We start from the raw sequence: 20,474 nt of genomic DNA on the forward strand, positions 1-20,474 counted from the left end.
CTCTGCTCCTATGATGCTGCTTGGCCTGCTGTGTTCATCCAGCCCTGCACCTTGTTGTCTCGGATTCTCCAGCATCTGCAGTTCCTACTATCTCTCCTTCAGTATAACCAGTTCATTTCTGCTGAAATGTTTGTGAGAGTAGTATTTCGTTGCTAAGGTGGATCTTTCTTCTGTTCGGTGTCCATAAAGCTTCGTTGATAAATAAGTGGACGCACAGAATAATCACCCACAAGATTTGCAGCAATCCGGTGAAGGGATTCAGTGTGGAGTGGCTCATTCAGAACGTACTGCCTTTTTAGAGTGCAAATCCTGCATGCGTGGATTCCTTACCTGTTTCGTTAAAATTCCTGGGGAAAACGGAAGCTGTCAGTGTTAGTATGTCTTCTTTACAAGTCAGTCTTTTGGAGACACCTGAAAGAAGCATTCATAAAGAAATACTTTATAATTAAAGAGAGCTACAAACATCAGAGAGTGTTGTGTCCTTGTTTAAGGGATAGAAGGGATTTACTCTTATTCATAGCAATCAATGGTTAACATTGTCAATCATTGGTTTCATTCTGAAAGAGGCTTCACTGTATGTTTTGTTGCGAAAAGATTCTCGCTGTAATCATTCTAGAAACACCAGCTTTTATGTCATTGAGTTACACCAAGATAATAATTTCCTTCCTCCTCTCTGTCCCAGAGCCAAGCAATGAGGATAGTGCGAACTGTAGGCCAAGCCTTTGAGGTGTGCCACAAGTTGAGTCTGCTGCACACTGAGCAACCTGCAGATGGAGAGGATGACCAAGGAAGTGAAGAAAGTGCTGACAACAGCAGTGCCCCAGGTATGACATTTTAATTATCTTTGACATGTTCCTTTCGAGGGGAAACTATTGTTTTAATCTCACAGCCAGAGTAACAGCTATAGGTAAGCGTGGTAACCCACAACTGAATTCAAAGGAACGGAAGGATGAAATCCAGTAATTATATGTTCATCTTAAGTGGAAAAACTTGATATTCAGACTTAACCAGTCCACTTGCTGATCTGATGGTGTTTCGTCTCTTTTTTCTTTGAATAACTCTAAAGATCCCAATGATTTACAAGCCCCTCGATAGCAGAACTCTAGCCTATGTCTTCACCTCCAGTCACAAGCTTCATATCCTTACTGCAGGTTCCAGCCACCTTCTACTCACTGTCTTAGCCCCTCTCCTATTTGACCTTAAGCAGAGTCTCTGACTTCACATCCTTCCTTTGCAAAGACTACAAACTTCCCGGAACTCTGGAATTTTGTGGGAGGGGTGTAAAATTCAATGAATGTCTTTCTCGCCACCACCTACCCGTCTCTCCCTCTCCCTCCCTCTATCTCTCTCTCTCTTTCTCTTCCCACCACCCCCATGGACTCTGATGTAACAAGTGACCTGCCCACTCTAACTGGCTCCTCCGGCCTAAGTTTAGTGGCTTTTCTACTTGCATTGCCACCGCTGCCTGAATTTGATTCACAAAATATTCCCAGAACAGCTGACTGTCCTGAATTTCCTACATCACTCGCAACAAGATACGTTCGATGTAGGAATTCCTGTGGTGTTCGACTGGGCATTGTTGGGTGCACATTGCCAACAGTGTAATAGAAACATGAGTGTTGTGTGGTGTTGGCATATCTACCTCATTAGTTCTTGCAGCACATCAACTAATGACAAAAAATTGTCTCTTTGTCTGTTTCTAAGACCGGCAGGTTGTCATTCACACTGGTGTCTCAAAACTGAATTTTTGTCTAAAACCAAGCTCTGCCTGGGCTTATTTTTGGTCTGTTGGGTTGTTCATCATGCGTCGAGGTTTAGATCATTTGAGAGTTATGTAATTTGTTTAAAATTGTAGCATTCACATTTTTTGACTCCCACTAGGACTCCTAAATGATTTCTTAAGTTTAAAAACGAGCTATTGAATGTCAGTTCATGTTTCTTGTCATGCAGTTTGCGTTAAAAGTGTGACCTTTAAGCTTGCAGAATTAATGAGGTGCGAGCATTTATTCCCAATCAGATGCATTTTATTCTGATAGGGCAACCCTTACAATAGCCTTGGGGCTGGATTTTACAATACACCTCAGTCCCTGACAGCCTGGTTAAAAAGTTAGTGGAGAGCCCGTCCATTATAGCAATTGCTACCCCTCAGCAATTTAGTGCTGGCAGCCATATTAATCAGTTCAAATTGAAACTTGCCTAGAGACAAAGTGCTGAAATTCAGATGGCTAGCTGCTGTATCATCCCAGTTGTGCCAGACTGGCTTGGTGTTAGTCAGTTTTCGGTCTAACCTCAGACCAACTGAATAGGGGGCAGTGTATAAATCTTGGGATTTGATAAGAGACAGGTAGAGGAGGCACTATACTGACATTATTTGTTTCTTCTCTGTGAAAGAAAACATCTGGCTATACACGATAAGTGACAAGAAGCTTTGTGTTCACAGGAATAGAAAATATATTTGTGTTATATCAGTCTCCATCTACATACACCTTGCTGGATTGTGCTTTCATCTTTTAATGCAAAATTCAAATTGGGAAGCACAGGACCTGTAGAAACCAGAAGATAGTGTTACATGCAGCCCTTCAGGCGCTAATGTCAAAAGGGCATTTCCTGTTTAAATGCCCATTTACATAGTGTACATTTACATAGTTGATTAATTCCTCCTTTTGCAGGCACTAATCTGTTTGTTCATCTGAACAGGGCAGACTAATACCTGGCTGTTTACTGACTGCTGGACACCAGCCAGTGTAAATATTCTGGTTCAGTTGCTTAAAAATTGGACTATTACAGTTCATACAAAACATCATTAATCTGAATAAAGTTGTTATCCTACAACGCTGTCTATCTTAAAATGGCCCCCAGTGTGTTTTATAATTATGCAAATTGAACAAGTTGGTCCCTCTCAAGGGTTATGCCCAATGGGTTCTCGTGCCAGTTACTATTATCATTAAAGAGTTTTGCGGCCAGCTCAATTCACACTGGTTATGAGGGCAGGGAATCAGCATCAGGGTGGCGTTGATCAAGGGGAGGGCTGGAAGACAGGGGCAAGGGTAGCAGAGTGAATTGACAGAGCAGTTTAGTTCATCAGTGGAGAAATTCAAATGTTCACAGACAGCAGTGGGAATCTCGTGCTAATTTACCCGCACGGCTCAATGAACGAAAGGAATAGGGACACCAGGCAGTTTTCAGCTTCCACATACTCTCTAAATAGCACTTGAAATAGAATAGGCTCCGCACATATACCCTGTACTGTCAGATTTGTGGGCACTTTGAGGCAGTAGTGTTGATTAGTGTGTGGAGATCATTTGACTCTCTATTTTCAGTCAGCCCTGTTCAATCCTAATGATTCCGACAGCAATGTTAGCTGCATCAATCAAAGCCATCTGGAATGATGCAGGGGCCAACCTTCAGAGGCAGGTTGCCATTTTTCTTCGCTTCAGTCTTTCTTCTGCTGCCTGTTTACAGGTAACCAGGGAATAGCAGCTCCATGTGTGTGAATTGAGGGGAATAAAATCTGTACTGCAGTAAAAGATGAGGCGCTCACTTGGGAAATCTTTCGGCTGCAGGTCCTGTCGACAGCATTGGGTCTAGGTAGTGGCTCTTTTTGTTTTTTTTTCAATAAAAAAAAGCTATAGATTCCTATTTCTAGATACACCTCTTGTACATCTGTACATACATTTCTTTAGGTGTCAGTCCTGAATGCTGAGTATCCATTGCTTGACCTAACATTGGGTCAAAATGTTTTTCCCTTCGAAGGTGGAGCATTAGTCCCTAAAATGAGCTTTTGGTGGGCACCCAGACCACAAGGAGGTCCAGTTTTCCATCCTTTTTACATTTTATTTTCATCAGATAATCACCATTCTCCAAATGTACTCGTTTGTCTTTTTATTCTCCATTCATGCTGTTGGTGTGTGTTGGTTTCTGGATGTCTCAGAATGACTAATCCTTTGTGTTGCTTTGTGGTCTGTACCAGCCCAACGGCTCACTGAGGCAGAGAAAGAGGCTTCAGAGGAGACTGATATAGATGCCATCGAACCGCCCCTGCATGATGGCTCTGAGGCCGATTTTAGCCGAGGTGTGACTGACTTGGATGCAGTACGCAAGGAGCAGGATCTTCACAAAGTCAAAAAGGTAATTTTCAAGCTGTCCTTTCAGCCAGCCAGTTGTTTTGCCTCCTTGAAGGGTAACTCTCTTCATGCTTGGATCCATGGAAACCATATTCCCCCCTCGAGAGCATTCATTCCTGGTGCTAATCCTCTTATAATGCATTTTGCTGCTATTTTGAAGCAAAATCATTCTGCTTCACATCTGCAAAAACGACAAGCATGCATAATCCCATTAGTTGCAAAATTTACAGAATGGATGATGCTTAGTTACAACGTAAAAACATTTGGTAAATACTTCTGTGCTGTGTTTATCCACTCACTATGCAGGGCCTGGGGAGTGTGAAGTGTATTGTGAGACTGGAGCTCCTAGATACCAAGACAAACGCCACAACAAACATGTAGGCAGGCAGGATTTTCATAAACTCTGTGCTTATCTTGTGCTGTTATGTCCTCCATCCCTCAAAATAGGAAAAGGGTCATTTCCAAGACTTTCCAATTCTATTGGCTCCCCTGGAATATGAAAATGTACGTGGATGTGGACAAGAACCTGTGATGCTGCTGTAGTAGAATAGACAGCTGAGACTTGAGAATTTTCTCTTAATATCAGTTAGAAAATGTAGATTCGGACACCTGGGCCTGTGCTGGGATGAATGAACTGTCCTCGCGGGAAGGGCCAGTAAAATGAATAGTAGCTGGTGTAGATCGGTAACACTGTAACAATTCAACAGATTTAATCAGAGATAGTAGGAAATGCCGATGCTGGAGAATCTGAGATAACAAGGTGTAGGGCTGGATGAACACAGCAGGCCAAGCAGTATCAGAGGAGCAGGAAGGCTGACGTTTCGGGCCTACACCCTTCATCAGAAATGGTCTACATCTTGTTTACAACAGATTTAATGATTCATTTTACCCTTCAGTCACAATCTCTTTTTCGGGAGAAAATTTGAATGGAACATCCAAACTCTGCAGGATGTGAAAATTCTCTTTTTTTTTGTAAAGAGGCTTGAATCATGTTCCTATTATTTAGCTCCATTTGTTCCATCTACAATAATTGAGCATAACAACAGAATGTCATTTGGCTCAGTGTGCCTGTGCTGGCTGTTTTGAAAGTCAACCAGTTAGCCCCAAAAATCGATACTCATCCCCTCCCCCCTCTCCACCACTGCTGGAATGTATTTACACAACTCACTGGTAAGTCTGATCCTCCTAAATGTGACAATGGGTTTCAGACCTCCAGCTAACTAATGTGAAGAAGATCCTGAAACGTCAGCCTTCCTGCTCCTCTGATGCTGCTTGGCCTGCTGTGTTCATCCAGCTCTACACCTTGTTATCTCTACACACAAAGACCTGTCGGCTTAGCCTAGTGATAATTTGGACACTTAAAGACAATGGACTGAAAACTTGTGTGAAGTATTTGTTTTATTCATTTATGGGACAAGAGTGTCGCTGGCTGGGCAAGTAACTTTCCCCATTTATTGCCCATCCCTAGTTGCCCAGCGACAGTTAAGGATCAACCACATTGCTCTGGGTCTACAGTCACATTTGGTCCAGACCAGGTAAGGATGGCAGTTTCCTTCCCTAAAGGACATGGTGAGCCAGATGGGTTTTTCCAACAATTGACAATGGATTCATGGTCATCATTAGATTCATAATTCAAGATTTTTGTTGAATTCAAGTTCCACCATCTGCTGTGATGAGATTTGAACCCGAGTCCCCAACACATCACCCGAGTCTCTGGATTAACAGTCCAGTGACAGTGTCACGGGAATTAATGAACCTATGCAGCTCAACTGATTCAATTGACTGAAAATTGCTGTCTCCCTTATTTTACTGGGGCATTACTTTGGTTTGTTTTAATCTGGTTAATGCCCCTTATTAAAAGAGCAGAGTGCGAACCCTAAGTGTTCAGATGCTAGAATTTAACCACGTTGATGTCTTGTGCTTCAGAAGTCTCTCTCGCAATAATTGCAAATAGTGAAGTAGCAGGAAAGGAGGCTTTTCAGAACAGCACATAATGTTCCATAGGTTCCCTCTCACTGTTCTATTTGGTCCTTAACCACGAGCAAAGTGGATGCAGCGCACTCAAACTCTTTTAATGAACAAGTGGGCATACAAACAGAATTCAATTACAGTTCAGAAGGGTAAAACCTCTTTGGGATAATTGACAGTTATAAGTAATGCCGAGGGTGTTTTTATTTATTTGCATACAACAATCAGTCTAAGTATTTGCTCTCTGCCACTGCATTTCGTCCGATGTTCATCACCTCCAACAGACTAGATAAAATACAGCTGACAGTAGAACGCCATTTATAACATCCGCAAGCTTCTGAGGCTGGCATTATCCCACAGTCCGTCCGCTAAGTAATCCCCTTGGAGCTTCCGTGAATCATGAGACCACCCTGCCCTGCTGGGATATTATTGAAGATACATGTCAGTAGTTGGTGATTTACACAGCACTAAGAAATGTTGCCTCCAGCAGTGGTGCTTTCCTGATGTTAACAGAACTTAGTTTATTGTCGAGAACTCAATATAACCTACATCAGATTTTTGTCTGGCTCTGCTCCTCTGAAGTGCCTTGGGATGTTTTCCAACATTAAAGCTACTAGATAAATTCATGCTGTTGTTTGCAGTGGCCTATGTATATAGAAGTCTATAGAAGGCAACGGCAAACTTTCAAGGAACACATGGGCAGACTGCAGCAACTGTTTACTCCTGTCTGTCGCAAAAGCAAAATGGATAAGAAGGCCAATCCATGGCTGACAAAAGAAATAAGAGATAGTATCCAATCCAAGGAAGAAGCATACAGATTGGCCAGGAAAAACAATATGTCTGAGAATTGCGAGGAGCAAAGAAGGACCAAGGGATTGATCAAGAAGGGGAAAATAGAGTGTGAAAGTAAGCTTGCAGGGAACGTAAAGACTGATGCTAAGAGTTTCGAAAGGTACATGCAAAGAAAGAGATTGGTAAAGACAAAGGGGACAAAGAAATAGCTGAGGAACTGAATATGTACTTTGATTCTGTCCTCACAAAAGAAGACACAAATCAGGCACCAGAATTGTTGGAGGATGCAAGATTTAGTGAGGAAAGCACTGAGGGAAATCAATATTAGTGGAGAAACGGTGCAGGGAAACTTGTTGGAATTGAAGGCCAATAAATCCCCAGGACCTGTTAATCTACATCCCAGAGTACTTAAGGAAGTAGCTCTAGGAATAGTGGATGCTTTGGTGGCCATTTTCCAGGATTCTATAGACCCTGGAACAGTCCCTGCAGATTGGAGAGTGGCTAATATCACTCCAATGTTCAAAAAGCGAGGTAGAGAGAGAACAGGCAATTATAGACCGGTGAGTCTAACATTGGTAGTGGGGAAAATTCTCGAATCCATAGTCAAGGATTTCATAGCAAAGCATTTAGAAAGCAGTGGCAGGATCGGACAGAGTCAGCGTGGATTTATGAAGGGGAAATCATGCTTGACAAGTTTGTTGGAATTCTGTGAAGATGTAACTAGTAGAGTTGACAAGGGGGAGCAAGTCGATGTAGTATATTAGGACTTTTAGAAAGCGTTTGACAAAGTCCCACATAAGAGATTAATGTGCAAGATAAAAGCACATGGCATTGGATGAATTGCATTGAGATGGATAGGAAACTGGTTGGCAGAGAGGCAACAAAGAGTAGGAATTAATGGGTCCTTTTCATATTGGCAGGCAGTAACTAGTTGGGTGCCACAGGGATCAGTGCAGGGACCCCAGCTATTCAATATATATATTAATGATTTGGATGAGGGACCAAAATGTAACATCTCCAAGTTTGCAAATGATACCAAGTTGGGTGGGAGGGTGAACAGTGATAAGGATGCAGAGATCCTTCAGCATGATCTTGACAGGTTGGGTGAGTGCCCAAACGGCAGATGCAGTATAATTTGGATAAATGTGAGGTTATTCACTTCAGAATCAAAAACAAAAAGGCAGGTTACTACCTGAATGGCTGTAAATTGGGAGAGGGGGGAGTGTGCAGCGGGACCTGGGTGTCCTTGTGCACCAGTCGCTGAAGGTAAGTATGCAGGTGCAGCTGGCAGTAAAGAAGTCAAATGGTATGTTGGCCTTCATTGAGAGAGGTTTTGAGTACCGGAGCAGGGATGAGTTGCTGCAATTGTACAGGGCCTTGGTGAGACCACACCTGGAATATTGCGTACAGGTTTGGTTCCCTTTTCTGAGGAAGGGTGCTCTTGCTCTCGAGGGAGTGCAGCGAAGGTTTACCAGGCTGATTCCGGGGATGATGGGACTGATGTATGAGGAGAGATTGACTGACTAGGTTGGGATTGTTTTTGCTAGAGTTCGGACGAATGAGGGGGGATCTCATAGAGACTTATAAAATTCTAACAGGACTGGACAGGGTACATGCAGGGAGGATGTTCCCAATGGTGGGTGTGTCCAGAACCAGGGGTCACAGTACGAGGATTCGGGGTAGACCATTTAGCACAGATCAGGAAACATTTCTTCATCCAAAGAGCGGAGAGCCTGTGGAATCCATTACCACAGGAAGTAGTTGATGCCAAAACATGGAATGTATTCAAGAGGCAACTAGATATAGCACTTGGGATGAATGGGATCAAAGGTTATGGGGAGAAAGCAGGATTAGGCTACTGAGTTGGACGATCAACCATGATCGTGAAGAATGGCAGAGCAGTCTTGAACGGCTGAATGGCCTCCTCCTGCCCCTATCTTCTAGGTTTGTATGTTTAAGTCTTTTTCCAAAAAACCTTGGAAATAGAAAACACTGAAGTTTGGCAAATGCTGTCCCCCATGAACAAAGAGGGAAAGGGGTCAGGCAGGACATTGTGTACCTCAAGTTGTTTTAATTTTATCTTGCTTGTAGGTACATTTTGATAGCGACCCTCGCTAACAGCAGCTGGAGAATGTAGTTGTGGCCCTGTTTCCCACCTGTGTTTCTATCTAAGAAGTCTTGAGGAATGTCTCAGTTTATGGGCTGAATTTTCCCAGGCTATGGGGGCACAAGGAAATTTCAAAAGACCCACGTAGGTAAACTCCCTGATGTATTCATTCCCCTGAGCATCTTTCCCAGAGGTAAAAATCCAAATAAAGATAACAATGAGTCACCTTGCCTCAATTGCCCAGGATGCAAGAAATGTTCCAATGGTACATGGTACTGTGTTTGGGAAAGTAAAAGTGGATCAAGGGGCAGCTTCGCAGCACAGGGTCTGAGCTGTGACTCGTTTGAGGGTTTGTGCGTACCTGGCACTCCTTTTATGAGGGCGAACTATCCCTAAGCAGCAAGGATGTCTTTGCAGCTACTCGATGGAGACTGACGTCTCTGTTAACGTTTGCCCAGATGCTTCTCTGCCCCTGACAGTGCCCCCACCAGCTTATACTGGTGGTCAGGCATTGCCCACACTGCCAGCCTACCTGTGCCCTGTGCTAAATAGATTCCCCTGACTCTGGGTCTACCTAATGGTCTCTGAAAGGTTGGGATTCCTGGAGAAAACTTCTTAACTGGCTGTCTCTGTGAAGATTTGTATCTGACACTCCGCCACAGCCTTGCTTGGGTGTCTGACCCAGAATTCATCTGGATGTCAGGATTGCGATCCATCCTGAAAAATTCAACCCTATGACGAGAGATGGGAGCATTGCGTGAAGCATTGATGAATTGCAAACTGCTCGTGTGGACTTTGTAAGAGCGAGTTGTGTTTTGAATTCCCTTTGGAAATCTCAGGCAAGGAGAGTTAGCCACGTGCTGGGCACATGCGTTTTCAGGGATGTTTGATTTCTGTCACAGATGCAATACATTTCTGTCATCAAAATGGACATTTCATAAAGGGAATGTAATTGCTTGTATTCATGGCTATTTCGTTGTGCAGGGTACCACTAATGGTCTGAGAGTGGATCAAAGTTTGGTCCCCTTTGGTTCTCAACTTGTGTAAATGATCTACGTATAAGCCAAAAAGTCAGTGAGTGACATGAGAGTAGGATACATCATAACCAAGAGGCAAGAATCTTGCAGCTGACAGTAAAGTTTAGATAGCAAATGGAGTGGGAAAACACGAAAGTTGCAGGGAAGTTAGGAATTGTACATTTTTGAAAAAAAAAACTGCAGGGGAAGAAGTATATGCTAAATGACAAGGTTCATACAAGAGGTCTTGAGGTACAGGCAAACAGAGCTCTAAAATGGGGAAATGTAATTCGAAATGGCATCGTCAACAGTTTCCACCTGATGAAACCTTCAGGAGTAATTGGAGGCCAGTGAAAATGTGAGGCAGCTCTACTTTACCCCAGGGCAAAAGGAATGGGCAGTGAAGGGATATTTGTTCGTGTCTAATAGCAATTGCCGCTATTGTGTAGACTCAGATCAATTCACTTACAAAAGACATTGAACCTGAGACTGTTCTTTGACCATACGTGGTTCAATCAGTCACTTCTTAAACAGAATCACCCAGATATTCTACGGCCAGACAGAGTTCTGTGCTGTAGACTGGAGATGTGCCTTGGGACGATGCGGAACCCTTGGTGCAACTGACTCTGAGGGAATGGCCCATGGAATTGAAAATTCCAGTGGGCAGAGTTTCATCATCTAGAAGCTTCCAATAAAGACACCTCCCCAATCTGTCTGTTCAGGGATCTCGAGCGCAGAAGTCATCAAAAGGTAAGGAGCCTTGATCAGAATCTGAAGTATGGGTTCTCACTCTGGTCCAGAAATTCCGATCAATGTTATACTGAGTCCTAATTTTCTGAGTTCGCAAAGTTGCTGCAATTTCTTTTGGGTTGTCTGTTGCTTTCAGTGAAGTGCATTAGCAAATCAATCTATTTAATAACGTGTGTGTGCGTGTGTGTGTGTCTGCTCTTGCGTATCAAACCACCTTAGACCTAATTCCACAATCATTCCACTTTGCACTGGGTTTATTTACACCAGAGTTTTGAAGCGTGATGGGTTGATTTGATTGAAATGTTTACGATGCTGAATGCCCTCGATGAAATATACGTAAAAAGGATGTTTTCTCTTGTGGTGAGACCAGAGCTAGGCGACGTTGTTTTAAAGTTAGCGTATCTTTAGTGGTCACACATTTAGGGCAGAGATAAAGGGGAGATTTTTCCTTCCAAGGATTGTGACTTTTGGTGTTGAGGCCATTGCATGATGTTAAGGTGCAGGTAGATAGATTCTTGTGAGGCAAGGGAATCAAATGTTATTCCGGGTAGATGGGAATTTAGAAATTGAAACACAAACAGGATATCTTGAACCATGTTGCCACACCACAGAAACCGCTTCCTTGATGAGTTGAGTTTAAATTCAGCTAGTTGCTGTGGTGGGTGTTGAACCCGTGACTCTGGAGCAATGCTTATGTCTCTGGATTACTAGTCAACTCACTCTCGACGCCACTGCCTCCCTCCTACAAAAGACCTGATGCAAGTTGCATTTGTATAGTACGTTTCCAACAGAAAATGTCCCCAGGAATTTTGTAGGAGCACAATCAAACAAAGAAAAAGTGACTGCAAGCCAAATAAGAACTTACGCCCACAGACTGTGACATCGACAGTGGGTTGCTCTGACCAGATTGCTTGCCTTCATTTGTCAGAGCATTGAGTACAGGAGTTGGGATGTCCTATTGCGGCTGTACAGGGCATTAGTGAGGCTGCTGTTAGAATACTGTTCAATTCTGGTCTCCCTGCTATAGGAAAGACATTGTGAAACTCGAAAGGGTGCAGAAATAAGTTACGAGGTTGTTGCAGGAACTGGAGGGTTTGAATTATAAGGAGAGGCTGGGATTTCCTTCCCCTGCAGCTTTGGAGGCTGGGAGGTGAGCTTTATTGAGGTTTATAAAGTCATGAAGGGTATAGATAGGGTGATTAGCTACGATCTTTTCCCCAGGGTGGGGGCGGCCAAAACGAGAGGGTATAAGTTTAAGGTGAGAGGGGAAAGATGTAAAAGGGACGTGAGAGGCAACCTTTTCACACAGAGGATGGTGTGTATGGAATGAACTGCCAGAGCAAGTGGTGGGAGCTGGTACAATTAAAATATTTAAAGGACATTTCAACAGATACATTGATAGGAAATGTTTAGAGGCATGTGGGCCAAATGCTGGCAAATGGGACTAGGTCGGTTTAGGACACCCGGTCAGCATGGGCGAGTTTGACTGAAGGGTCTGTTTTGTGCTGTGTAGCTCTAGTAGGCAAAGTAAGAGCTTGGTCAGGATGTAATTTCTAAGATGATACTTTCAAGAAGCAAAATGAAGCGCTGAGGTTCAGGGATTTTGGAGCTGACAGTTGAGTTTGCAACAGTGTAGGTTGCAGAGAGTTGGAGGCTGGCCAGAGAATATTGTCATAGTCAAGTCTGGTGTTTACAATGAAAGGCTACTGTAGCAAATGTGTGATGTTACAAAGGGGGGGCAAAGCAGCTTCTGTGGCTTTGGGAGGGGGGTGGCAGGAGGCGGGAGAGAATCAGGAGTCCTATAGTCGGTTGGGAATCAATCAGGATAGTAACAGAGTGAAAAATCAGCAGGGAAGGAGGCAGTGGCTGAGATTACAGCTGAGGCCCAAAGCACCTGCAGTGTTTAACTGCAGGAAATTGCAGTTTCATCCACGAACAGATGTTGGAGAAGCAGTCTCCGTGTTGGAAAATGGTTCAGAATTCCATGATGAAGTACTGGATTGTGTATTCACTGCACATCTGATGGACTATGACCTTCCTTAGTATTACATTTTGTGAAATAAGAGCAAGATTCACTTAATTTCTTTCCATTTTTTGTGAAGGTCCTTGTGTCTCATTTCTACTTTATTTCCTGTTCCTTACTCACTGCCTTGTCCTGAGTCGATTTTGGGGTCCTGTACATTTGGCGTGGACTGTTCTTCGTGCTGCTGGTGAATTTAGTCACAACACCAAAATCTGGAACACTCAACAACTTGAAATATATACAAATGAATGAGACAGTTGATTTAAATATTGCAGTACAAGGTCCTCATTAAAAGTAATGTGTGGAAAATTGCTGGTGACAGCTGCGTTGCTTCCCACTATCGTCCTCATAGCAAGTGCAGGAATGAAGAATGAACATTTACTTGAATGTGTAATTCCTGAGTTACGATGACCTATACCTCAACTATCCACAAACAAAAGCTGCAATACCTCGCTAAAAGATAACGCAAGATGATGGATGATGTGAAATCGTCAGTGAGCATCTCTGTGTACAAGGGACGATAGAACAGATGAGCAGCCCTTGCACCATTACAACACAATTACAGCTGACCAGAGCGGGGAGCGGAGCGAGGGCTGACCGGGGGGACGTGTCTGAATCTGGGACAGCGAGGAGGCCTTGTGTACTGTAGCCCAGCAAGCGCGGACCCGGTAGAAAAGGACTAGAACGTGAATACTTTAAAGACTCTTTTTTAATTCTCATTCTGAACTTTTAAACTCTGTATTCCGATGCTCGTCTATTTTCTTTTCGACAATTCTGTGACAACACTTCAAGTATTTGTACCTAGTTGCCCTGTACCTAAGATGGCGCCAAGAAACAACTGGGGGGGGAGAAAAGACTAGCAATGCATAGAAGGTAAAGTGGTTTTTGAACAGAGAGTCAATCATTTGAGACATCAAGCAAGGGTTCTTCTATTAATTAAGTGTCTTTGGTTGAATGAAAACACTTCCATATCAGGAGCAAAGGTTTTCTTTGAAATTCTATCGGTTGCAGAGGCACTGTGACCAAGCTTGCCCTGTTTCTGTTTTCAATAGCTGACTGCACCCTGCACTTGGTTTGGGCTTGATACCCTTGCCTCTCAGCAGAGGATTGTGGATTTGAGTTTCACTCACTGACTTGAGCACTTATTCTAGGCATTCCTGTATAATGCTGAGCGAATGCTGCTCCGTTGGAGATACCATTGCTCCAGTCAGACGTTAAACACCTGTCTTCCCAGGTGAATCTGTAAAATGCCACTGCATTAGTAGGTGCTGTGTTCAGCATAAATCCCTCAACCAACAGTCATAAAAGGGATAAATAAAAACTGAAAGAACTGCAGCTGCTAGATATCAGAAACAGAAATTGCTGGGAAAGCTCAGCAGGCCTGGCATCATCTGTGAAGATTTCTCCACAGATGCTGTCAGACCTGCTGAGCTTTTCCAGCAATTTCTGCTTTTGTTTCCATTTACTTCACTGTTGTTTCTGGATCTCGCAGCATATAAATTGATTGCTGCATTTCCCAGACTATTCTGTTGACTGTAAATCACTTTTTGGAGTGCCCTGTGGCCGTATATGGCACTATCAAGATGTAAATCAAGCTATTTGAAAAGGATTACTATATTTTAACTCAATTTGTTGTGGTGAAAGTCACAGTCTACAAATACATAGCGGGTCCATCAGCTTCTGTTCAGATGCTGACAGATGGGTTGCTCCAGTACTTTAACACTTCATCTTTCAGTTGTCAGCTGGTTAGTAGTAGGATGCATTTTAGATATATTGTTTAATTATGTAGAACAGAACTTTTTTTGGGATACGAAAGTATATTGTATCGAACCTTTCCTTCCTGTTTTTCATCTCTTTAAAAACAAAATGTCTTCCTGAATGGGGCTATAAGACAGCAGAACTTTCAACTTAATGCATAAATATGCACATAGAATAAAAATCAGAGATTGACCTTTTGTCTGCAATAAGTTTCTAGATTGTGGAATGCAAAATGACCCTTCTAACTGGAACCTGCATATGGCCCATATAATTACTGCTGCTTCTTACATTTTAGCCATGTTTAGCAGATACATTTAGCAATTGAATTCTGGAGTTGTCTGGTTTCTAAAGGGAGGAAGAATTTCCAAGCAGTAAAATCACAACAGTAAAGTGTACATAGATATGACTTGTCAAGCTGTGATTTGTCATTTTAATGGGAGACATCTTCCAGGCTTGGTCTCAGAAAATTCTTGCAAAGGTTTCAGTCATGCATAAATTGATTGGAGACTTGTGTGACCTCCAGTAGCAATTAATTTCTCCTCTTCTAAGGCTGTTTCTTGGAATCGAGAACGAGCTTTTACTCTGGGTGCTATGACAGTTGATAAGTACAATGTGTAATCTGCAGTATCAGCCACATGTGGGGCAGGTGTTGCTTGAAGTGTTTTAAGATCATTCATTTGAAAGTTTGTGTGTTCCATGCAATGCCCTGATTTGACCTATAGGCATTCCTGACAACATCTCAGAATGAATTTGGTACCTTCCTGAATGAGCCTACTCCATCTTTGGCTAATCACAGGCTCCCATGCATTGATGGGGTGTTCCTTGAGGATCCCAAAAGTGTTTCCATTGTCAACCCAAGAGCCTCCTGCAGCAATGGAGTTCCAAGCAGAGTAGTTCATTCGTTTTTTTTTTACAGCCATTCATTCACTGCACTAAAGAATGGATCTACGCCAGTGTTTGCCAAAAACAAAATTTGACAGGGTCCTGGATCAAGGCAAGGATAGGAAAATGCAACAGGGTGGACCATGGCTTGAATTTTGTGGTTTGCTTTACTGTTGATGGAAGCAAGGGGGCAAGATAGCTATCTCCAATCATTATTGTCCCCCATCTCATGAGGCATAGTGGTTTACTCGTTTCCAATTAAATATAAAAGACTGATTGGGAAATGTGACAGCATCAAGAGTCAGTGATGCCAGACTTCTACCAACCTGCTATTTCCTTTTGATTTAGTGGATATGATTGACCCACATATGGAACAGATGGGATCTTAATCTTGATGAATTTCTAGCGATATGAGTTATATGTCCGAGCAATCTCGAAGCAGTTATATTTGCACATCACTGAATCATGTTTTCATCCCTTCTTGTTTAATTATCGCCATTGCTCATAACAAGTAGATTTAAAATGCTCATCATAAAGTGTTGGGACAATTGCTGAACTATTTTGCTGGCATTATTCCAGTGCTGTTGTAACAGTAGTTGTGTAACCATTTGTCTCTCTTTGCAGCAGTATCAATTGTAAAAGTTGGTTGCAGCTCAGTCTGTACTCTCTTGCCTCTAACACAGACAGTTGTGGTTGCATTCCAGAATAGTGTGACATCTAGATTAAATCTCCCATGCAGCACTGTGGGAGTGCTGTACTGTTGGCGATGCAGTTTGTTGAGAAGAAATTTTAAACAAAGTCATCATCTGTTCATGTAAAATATCCCATGGCACTATTTTGGCAAAAAAGGACAGGATGTCCTGATCAGTAATATCCTTCAACATCAGAGAAACACGTCATCTGGTCATTATCACGTTGTTGTGTGTGGGTCTTCCTGTGTTCAAACTAGCGTTTCCTGCATTGCACTAATATCTACATCCAGTAAGTATTTCATTGTTTGTAAAATGCTACGAGACATCCAGGGGTCATGAAAAATGTTGCAGTGATATTCCAGTGCTGCACATCATTGAGTATAAATACTACAGTGTGGGTGGAGTTACAACACTAAACTGAATACTCTGGAAGACGCTTGAGTGAGACTAGCTAGAAGAAACACAGTACGTGAACATGAACTCAGGAAGAAGATAAATTAGCCCTTTTCTGCTGTAACTACATGATCTGAGCCCAGTATATATATGGTTATAATATGTAAAGCAGTATTTTGTGTTAATGTATAATAGTTTTACTTTAAAGTCTCAGCCTGAAGACAGTTCTTGACATTGTCTTCTCCTCAATCAATCCATCTTGAGCTCCAACTCATACTGTGGCATCTAACCACAGGATGAAAGAAAATACACTATGTAATTGCCAGTCTTTTTCTTAATTTATTGATTCTTGTTTCCATTGTGCTCTGCATTCACCCCCACCCCCCTGACCTTTACTGCAGTGTACCTGTATGCATTTATATGGTAAGTAAACTTGCTGGAATCAGGAATATATGATGTACTGGTTGGGGTGCTCTCATAGACAATTCAATAGGTGTGAAGCACTCTTGGACACTCTGAGATAAAGAGTGGTGCTCTCATTCTTATGTGAGCTTTGGGAAATAAAATGCCCTAATTAAGGATCAGAATGGGAATTTATTTTGAAAGGCTTCTTTCTTCTTGTCGGTAACAGTTTTTTTTTGTTCAGAATTAAGAAAAGAGGTGGGGAAGGGACAGGGTTTGAGGGCATAGCTGCCAGCTGTAGTCAGTACCAGCCCTCTAGTGCTCATTATCCTGGCAGTGTTTTCTCATTTGTCATTCAAAAGAAATATTTGAGGTCCTGGTTCTCAATTTCCCTCTCAAAAAAAAGGCCGGAAAACCTTGCTCAGTAATGGACCACTCTGTTCCAAACTGGACAGGTGACCTCCTTGTTTGTATTCTGGTTGTAGGTCTAGAGATTTCGACTGAGTTGTCTGACTGTGAGCAGTAGCAATGTCAGTAGAAAAGCTAGTGAGGAGAAAAGGCTTCTGCCCACTGTTGCCTCAAGCTGAAAACAAACCCCCTGTAAACATTATCCGGTGCCTTGCAATTAACTCCAAGGCAACATTTCCATCATGATTTTGAAAGGATACTTATCATATGAAAGAATTAGTGCCTGAACATGCAATGGAAATTTGACCTTTGGAGTTATTCCCACGCTGGCACGGTGGCTCAGTGGTTAGCACTGCTGCCTCACAGTGCCAGGGACCCGGGCTTGATTCCACCCTCTGGCAACTGTCTGTGTGGATTTTGTCTCCCTGTGTCTGCGAGGGTTTCCCCTGGGTGCTCCAGCTTCCTCCCTTGGTTATGTGGATCGGCCATGCTAAATTTCCCATGGTGGCCAGGGATGTGTGGGCTAGGTGAATTAGCCATGGGAAATATGGGGTTACAGAGTTAGGATAAGGAGTAGGTCTGGGTGGCATGCTCTTCTGAGGGTCGGTGTAGTCTCAATGGGCCGACTGGCCCGCTTCCAAACTGTAGGGATTCTGTGATCTCCTCGACTTTTTCTTGTGCCTTCTTAGAATTGTTAGTTATGTTTGTGAAACCTTAATGCCCATGTTGTTAAACAAATTAACTTGGTATTACAGTTATGTTCATATAAGACTTCAACACCATCTTAAAAAAAAAATTCAAGACTGGTCAAAAAGCTAGCTCAAGATTCTGTCCTTACTGGGAATCACAATTGCATATTCTCTGGTATACTGAACTACAGGGGTTTATTATTTCCTCATAGGTCAATGCTTCAAAAAGTGCTAATTTATATCTGCACGCTGGAAAAAAAAAATTCTTGCCATATCCCAGTGACCAAAATATATAATTGGGAGCTCTCTCCTGCCTCCACCTCCCCTCCCATTATTATGAGGCTTACGAGCAACCACACTGTAGAGTTATTCACACGTAGATTCCTGCTTGAAAGGAGATGAAGCAATTGCTGGAGATTTCTTTCATGCTTTCCAGGCAGTAAGGCAGTACTTTCACCTCGGGAAGAAAACCGTCTATTTGTATTTTGTTTCTAGATAGATAGATCTGATTGCAAAATCTCTGTGGATGGAGAGAAAACCATTAGTGCCTTGCCAGGCCTTCCCCTTCCCTCATTACCGTTCTCCCCCACCATCCCTCGACTGTCCCTCTCTCCCTCCCTTCCACCATTTGGTTTTGATCAATCCAGGTCATGCTGTTGCTGTCAACATTGAGAGGTCCAGCGTGTGTCGTACATGGAATTCATTGCTGGAAGGGGCAGCATGAATTATAGCATTTACAACTGACTGCCAGCATACATATTACAGAACTGTCAGTGTTGTATGCAGTTTGTTTTTTTTCCACCAGTTCTCTGCTTGTCCACCAGTTTGAAAGATTAAACCCTGCCGTATACCAAGACTCCAAGTGCCTCTGGCAATGAATGTTGTTTGTAGCTTTTGACACTTATACTCAGTATCTCTTTCAGCAAATCCCCTCCCAACCCATTGTCTTTCACTGCTCCCATCCCTCCCATGACCCACTGGCCTGAAAATGCAATAGGGAAACAACAAGAAACATAAATGCTGCTGCCACCTTCCCAGTGTTAAGAAGCCATGGGATTCCCAAATTGTCCTCTAATTGCCAAGTACGGTTCTCTACCTCAGTCATAGTGTCCTCAAATTGTTTTTCTGGCACAGAAGAAATCCTGTGCAGTCTCCTGAAGAATGGATCCTACTTTTGTCTGCCATTTTCCCCGTCGCTGTTTTAAGTATTGTTTCCCCACTCTGTGCGTGATTCATAGTCTGTCCACTCGCAATATCTCTGCAACTCTCCCCACACCGGGTAGAGGTTTCTCCTTATTGTGTTGGAATGAATTTGATGACAGTGTTGCAATGCAGAGTTCAGTTCTTTGCCCAGTTGTTATATGTTCCACCTGACATTCTGTAGCTATAGCTCATTTCAGACGTATGAGAACACAAATGGCAAAAAGAGACAAAAGCAAAAAAGTTGCTGGAAAAGCTCAGCAGGTCTGGTAGCGTCTGTGAAGGAAAAAGTCCGAGTTAATGTTTCGGGTCCGGTGACCCTTCCTCAGAACTGACGGTAGCTGGGAAAACGTCAGTTTATATGCAGAAAAAAGGGAGGGGGATGGGGTAGGGAAGTAAACAATAGGATAGAGTCTAAAGAGAGAGAAGAGCAGCTGGATAGACAAAGGAGTTGATAACGATCTGACTGGGAAGGTAAATAGTTGTTAGTGGGGACTGTTAGTAACTAAAAGGGAATTCCGTGGGTTTTAAATCCCCAGGTCAAAATTTCATCCCTTTCTTGTTTAAAATGGTTGTAATGTAAAGTTTGATTGTTGTGCATTTGAAAGCACTCTCCAGCTTTATTTTCCAATTACACTCCTGATTGTGTTTTCTATTCACCACCTTCACCTGTGGTTTTGAATTTTCTCAGTTGAATTCTGCTCTTCGGCAATCACAGTCTCCTAAAACATCATTATTTGGTTTTGCGTTCTGGCTTTGAATCACAGAGTGATTACAAATTTGGGGAAAAAAATGGGACTTGTTGCCATTTTTTTTAAATGTAAAAGACTTGAGGTTATAGTGTGAAAATAGATAAGTCCCCTGGGCCGGATGGGAATTATCCTAGGATTCTCTGGGAAGCTAGAGAGGAGATTGCAGAGCCTTTGGCTTTGATCTTTATGTCGTCATTGTCTTCAGGAATAGTGCCAGAAGACTGGAGACTAGCAAATGTTGTCCCCTTGTTCAAGAAGGGGAGTAGAGACAACCCTGGTAATTATAGACCAGTGAGCCTTACTTCGGTTGCGGGTAAAGTGTTGGAAAGGATTATGAGAGATAGGATTTATAATCATCTAGAAAGGAATAATTTGATTAGGGATAGTCAACACGGTTTTGTGAAGGGTAGGTCGTGCCTCACAAACCTTATTGAGTTCTTCGAGAAGGTGACCAAACAGGTGGATAAGGGTAAAGCGGTTGATGTGGTGTATATGGATTTCAGTAAAGCGTTTGCTAA

General features: G+C 42.7%; 1 protein-coding gene across 1 annotated transcript in view; it reads left to right on the top strand.

Moving 5' to 3' along the window:
- nos1apa (nitric oxide synthase 1 (neuronal) adaptor protein a) overlaps positions 1–20,474 on the top strand; it is a 321,058-nt gene that overhangs the window by 223,148 nt on the left and 77,436 nt on the right. Inside the window, exons 6-7 of the mRNA XM_048602049.1 lie at positions 683–824; positions 3,971–4,128. Coding sequence (XP_048458006.1) covers positions 683–824; positions 3,971–4,128 — 300 coding nt within the window. The remainder of the gene's footprint in view (positions 1–682; positions 825–3,970; positions 4,129–20,474) is intronic.

This window comes from Rhincodon typus, chromosome 10 (assembly GCF_021869965.1).
Source record: "Rhincodon typus isolate 14 chromosome 10, sRhiTyp1.1, whole genome shotgun sequence".
Taxonomy (NCBI): Eukaryota; Metazoa; Chordata; class Chondrichthyes; order Orectolobiformes; family Rhincodontidae; genus Rhincodon; species Rhincodon typus.